General features: G+C 36.2%; 1 protein-coding gene across 7 annotated transcripts in view; it reads right to left on the bottom strand.

Annotated features, from left to right (window-relative positions):
* Window positions 1-1,579: 1,579 nt before the first annotated feature.
* RGS7 (regulator of G protein signaling 7) overlaps window positions 1,580-6,000 on the bottom strand; it is a 173,300-nt gene continuing 168,879 nt past the window's right edge. For 4 of the 7 annotated variants that reach the window (XM_087937000.1, XM_087937008.1, XM_087937024.1 and 1 more), the window contains 3 exons: window positions 5,912-5,965; window positions 5,442-5,522; window positions 1,580-2,259 (listed from right to left, as the gene is read on the bottom strand). In XM_087937000.1, coding sequence (XP_087793126.1) covers window positions 5,448-5,522; window positions 5,912-5,965 — 129 coding nt within the window. In that variant the 3' untranslated portion in view covers window positions 1,580-2,259; window positions 5,442-5,447. The remainder of the gene's footprint in view (window positions 2,260-5,441; window positions 5,523-5,911; window positions 5,966-6,000) is intronic. The other 3 variants (XM_087937016.1, XM_087937012.1, XM_087937020.1) reach the window with 3 other exon arrangements.

Genomic DNA, 6,000 nt, shown 5'->3' with positions numbered 1-6,000 from the left:
TATCACATACCATTGTTGGCAGAGAAGCTCTGTAGTTTATCCAGCAGGCTTTAAGAGACACAGTCTTCGGTAAGAAAAACATCTCTTTTCAAGACCATTTGGGAGAGATTAACGTAAAGACACCAGAAGGGGACATTACAAGGACACTAACAGAATATTTCCATTTGCGATTTGGGGTTGCAACCTCATGCTTTACATCTTGAACAAGATATTCCTGTTCTGTTCAGGACTGCAGTGGTCCAATTATAAGATGATCCTTGATATTGCTGTAGATGGTGTTGAAGCACAACTTTTGCATTGCTCAATTAACCACTTAAATTGCTTGTGCAATTGAACTGGCCTTGCTTTTAAGCAGTTGCTAAATCAATTCCTATCTCTATAATGGTTATAATAAAATTCTAGGAGCAGCAGCAGCTTTCCGAAGCAAATGAAATCAAGGAAGCAAAACTGATTTTGGCCTAAATCTGTGAATTGGTGGACTAAAATACAAGATGTTGATTCCAAACACATCTGATCCTAACCATATACTAGTAATGCGAAAAAGATGAAACAGGCATTGTGACATTATGGCACATTTTCTACCCTTTCATATTTGCATGGATATTGTATGCAAGTACATAATGGATGGAGTTTGTGTTTCTATGTTGCAACACTCATTTTGTTACCCGTCTCTCCTCCCGCCATGCTGGCAGATGCTTACAGTTCTAGAACCCCATAACTGTCACTACTTGTGTTTTTATCCTATTGTTGACAACTGCCTTCCTTACTGTGATTCATTTCAGGAATGGGGTTTAGTGTGACCATCATTGAAGAAAATGAACTTATGGCCAAAAGTTATTGGGGTTAAACACCCCTATCATACCCTCAAGTTAGCTTTTTTTTTTTTCAGTAGATGTTGCTAAAACTGTAATGGAGAATGTCAATACTACTGATGAAAAGAACCTTAACTAGGATTTTTCTGGTAACATACATATATTTAAAAAGGAAGCAGAAGTGGGAAAAGAAAATAAGCTTACAGCCCAGACACTGTGATGTCAAGCTCCTCTGTAAAATTCCATGGAAAGCCACACAGTAAGACATCATCTGGATTGTGACTGAAAGCCCAGTATACAATGAATCTATTCTGTCTATTAATAAATTTGCTTAGATTTAGACTTTGAAGAACACAAACTGGATAACTTTGAGGGTTCTTAAATAAAACATTTGGATCTCAGCCTTCCAAGATTCGAGCAATGTTTTATATCAGGGTGATCCTACAGCATCCATATCTAAATCCTAAATCTAAGCATTTTTCTGTTCATTATAACATTTAACCTCATTGGAATGGATGACAATGAACATTACACTGGAATTCTAATGAAATTAGAGGTCCGATAATATGTGAATAATGGGGAAGGGGAAGCCTTTTAATGTAATTTATCAATCTCACTCTCCTCTTTCCCTGTTTATAAATAAAATATGTTCTTCGCAGTCTTCTTGTAATTCATGCATTTTAAACATCACTGAAATAAATGAAATATTTTGAATTATTTCATTTGTGTTTCTATCAAGTCAAGAAGTTTAAGTCTACCAAACGGAAGAGATTCCGCATATTTTAATGAAAGATAAAACAACAATATAAACATACACAAATTTACAGAGAAAGGATCAGTTTTAATACATTTGGAATAAAAGGATTTCTTTTTTCCCCCTTAAAATATGGTATAAAAATAAATGCAAGAAACATTAACAGAATTTACAGACAACAGACAAAGACACAGACTTTCTTTCTTGATGTGAATACATCTGTGAGACAGAACCTTCTGTGCTAATTTATTGTGCAATAGCTGTGATGCCATGTTAGGTATATTTATTAATATATTCTTTTTTTTTTACATGTCTTCCAGTTTGTGAATGACAGCACTGTGAATAAATTGTGCCTAACAGAAGCTTAAAAAGAACTGTACTGGAAATTGCAGAAAATAAATAGACACAGATCCAGCTTGATATGAAGGCGAAAGTGAGCAGAGAGTTTTCAAAATGGAGGCATCAAAAGGTTACAGTAGTGAGTTCCTTGGAGTCTGTAATGCCTTGATATACACAAAAGAAAACAAGTCAGGTCCTTGTTCATGCAACATCTTGTTCTATTGTCCTCTGATTTCAGGCAATTAGTGAGCTACGAAGTATGTATAATGACTGAGTCTGCTTCCATGCTACAAGATGATCCTTTTAGTAGGACTGCACTAGACTGGTTAATCTCTTTGATGTGAGCGATTTTCCCTGAGGAAAAGATAGAAACAAACAAACAAAAGAAAACAGAAGACAGAGGCATGTTCACTGAAAACCCAGTTCATTATCAAGCACCTTCTTGTCCGGCTAACATTTTTCACACGACAACCTTAAATATAGGATGCCTGTCCTTGGGTTCTTTCAGATATGAACAGTTTATCACTTGGTGGCTGTATCATGAAGGAACATATTCATATTATTTCATAGGTGGAACACTGGACCACTTCAAATGGACTGGACTTAGTTCACCAAATCAGAATCAGAACCAAATGCAAACGCAGGGGAGACAGGCCTGTTTTGATCAATATTGGCTTGATCACTCTAAACCAGGGGTATCAAACTGACGGCTATGGGCCAGATGCATTACGTGCTGGCCACGCCCACCCCATTTTAGTGAAAGGGGAAAAAGTTGTGTTATGTCACGTGATGACAATGTGTCATCGCGAGTTTGACACCCCTGCTCTAAGCAAATCCAAGTCCAGTGATTGAAAAAGTGCCACTCTCTCAAAACACTCATATTTTATCCAGTGGAAGCCATTAAAATTACATTGCAAAAAACATCCAATTTCACCTGCACATTTTCAGATTTCTCATTATCTGATGTTAATGTCCAAATGTGCTGAAGACAGCAATGGAGAATCTAAGCTTCATGATGAAACCCTGAATTTTAATGGAATGAGTTGAAACAGTCAAATGGCTAATTCATTATGCACTATTGCTGAGATGGTTTACATTTTAAATTCAAAATATTTATATTGCTGATGGTAATTAAATGCATATAATCCCCCCAACATCAATTCTGCATCATCAGATCTTTCATTTTTTTTGGTGATTATCACTTGTATATATTAACAATAATGGCAAGAGGCCATATATTAATGACATCTCAATGATGTAGCAAATGATTGTTATGAGGAGAAAAACAAAGTCATTTGAATTTCTCATATGATGTAGAATGTAGAGCTGAGGGCAGTACCAATCTAGATATTTGTACAATACCAGAGGTTTTGCCATTCTAAAAATCAAAAGTATCAGACCCATTAATGGAAATTATCCAAGTAATTTCTATTTTTTCTAATTTCTACTCTAGGTGCATATATAATTACACTAAACAATACTTTCCTGACACTGAGATAACAAGGCAAGTGAAATATTTGAAGCTACCACACTCATTTCACAAATTCTGAAATAAACCATGTCCACACTCAAATTATCTTGTGATGACAAAAGGCAACTCTAGGGAGATTCCTTTGCTTAATTAGCATGTCATGTCAGCTGGTAATGATATCTCCCAAACTGCCTCACCAGATAAAGTTGTGTCTGGCTGTTATAATAGTAGCCAATTGGTACAGAAGCCCAGTAATCAGAGAATGGGCATCAGTATATATACAATGCAAATATCTGCAAAAGAAAGTAAACAATAGAAGGATAATTAGGTGAAAATGGCATTAATTTCATTGAGCTGGATTGTTTTTATAAACCTAGTTAGTTATTTGAGATCTTCGTGTTTCTTAGCACTTCAGGATCAATAGATTGATTAAAGGAAGGAAACACTGTGTTAATTAAAAAGGACATAATTTCTACTGACATACATAGTATTAGAATGATCATTACCAACATCTTTTATACACCTTAATACTTTCTCTCTCAGTGAACATCTGCTGTTGATCCATGGCTGGAAACATTCTGTAAGGAAAACACCTGCTGGAGCTTATGCATTTGATACATTGATTTTAATAAGCAGATGGAGTTAACATTTTAGAATTTTTCATTGCCTTAGTTCTGCCACTAGCATAAAGATACATAATTTACATTTGGTTCTCACATTCTGACAAGCACCACAACTGGCTAATATAAAACTACCAGCAACCTACCCCTTCTTCTATCCTTACTGTCACATCTCATCAAATCCCAATTATACTTCTGCTGAGGAAACTGGACATCCAAACCCTGTTCTTAGTAGTTCCAGTAAGTCTCATCTGAATTAATAGCTATTTTGCAGATGGACTCAAGCCATGCCTGGAGTTTGTTGAAACTTGATCATCTATGCTAGCAAGAAAGGAAAAATAGAGGAGGTTTTTTTTACAATAGTGCAGCGGATGTGTGGTTATGGCTTTGAAAACTCTCATAGCTATTGCCAGATGGGATATTTTTAGGAGTTCAGAGGTGATAATCTTCTATTTGAGATTTGGGCTTAATGATTTCGTGAGTTAGAAATTCTCAGCAGATGATAGCATCTGAACTTCTCGGGATTCAGAAGCTAACCCTGGTTAGTATTTAGAGATCTTCAGACAACACAAAGTTCCGTTACAGGCTGCTTTTTCTAGGTTACATTGACGATTGAAACAAACAAACAAAAAAATCCCTGAAATAGCCCATGGCAAGTTACTTCTGCACTGCTGCCAATAAGCAAGCCACCCGGGGTTGAATTTGACCCGAAGGAGATTGTTTTATAGTTATACATAATAGAGAGTTCAGTTACACATCTACAAATGTGCTAGGTCCTTTTTGCTCCCAAACAAAAACAGAATTCACAATATAACATGCTGTGGTGAAACCACCATGCAAAAATAGGGGTTTTTGTTTCAACTCTCCACTATTTTTTGTTGTTATTTATTTGGCCGACAAGCAGGGATGCAATTCTGAAACAATTCTTAATGTCCAAAGTTATTTAAACGTAACAGGATCTGGATGAGAGGATTACGAAGCCCCAAGTGCAGTAAATTCTTAAATTTATATTTCATTCTATTACTATTAGGTTTGATGCTTTCCCCCTAAGTATCCAATTTCTAAGTCCCATTCCTCAAATACCTAATTTTCCTTGCAAGCATTCAAAATACTCCAGATCATATTGCTCATGGTAGAGATATACTATGTCTGCTATGGGGTTCTTATCATTATATTAAAAACATTTAAAACCTTGTTCATTTAGATTTTTTTTAAAGGGAATTGGTTTATGAAGACACAGAAAACAAAAACCATGATCTTTGCTGATGGTCTTCATAAATTATCACTTCAGTACACACAGATTTGTTAACTGACTGCAACAACAAAAGCCACAGTACAGCACACTTATGCACACTCACACACACACACACGTGCGCACAGGAAACGCACACCACTCAGCGGAGGACAAGGTCAACAAACTGGAGTAGAAGCCAAGATCTTTCTACCTCTTTTTATAACAGGTTAGTGCTCGTTCTCAGTGTTGGTGTACAGTTTTTATGGCAGGGGAAAATTGGGATGTTTCTGGCCTACAAAAATAAATGTGTTGAATGCTTTAGTTTGAACCGGTGCAAAAATTGAAAAGTGTGAATCCAAAGGCATTGGCACACATTCATTGTTAAACAAACCCAAAGACCCATGTCTTTTTTTATTTAAGGTGGCTTTGATAAGAAAATGTAGGGTGAAATGGATCCAGCCTAATAACATTCTATTTGTCATATTCTCTTAAAAGAAAAGGTTTCTGGGATAGCACCGAGATGGCATCATTAAGCAGCTTCTTTGCACCTGCTGTTTAAATTATTCCCAGCAGGGCCTGACTTGCAACGTTGTCTGGTAACTTGAGGTCTGCATCAACAAAACCCACATAATATCAGAGGACAATTTGTCAGTCATAAGGCTCATGAGGTTATAAACTTACCACACTCCGTGTGAATTTCTCAAATGATGTTCGGCGATCCAGTGTATTTCCCAACTTGTGAAAGAAAAAAAACATAAAAAGCAAAAGAA

This window comes from Pseudonaja textilis, chromosome 1 (genome assembly GCF_049901715.1).
Source record: "Pseudonaja textilis isolate UNSWEBS1 chromosome 1, rPseTex1.2, whole genome shotgun sequence".
NCBI classification, from domain to species: domain Eukaryota; kingdom Metazoa; phylum Chordata; class Lepidosauria; order Squamata; family Elapidae; genus Pseudonaja; species Pseudonaja textilis.
The sequence above is the reverse complement of the archived record's forward strand: the minus strand, read 5'-3'. Positions and strand labels throughout refer to the sequence as shown.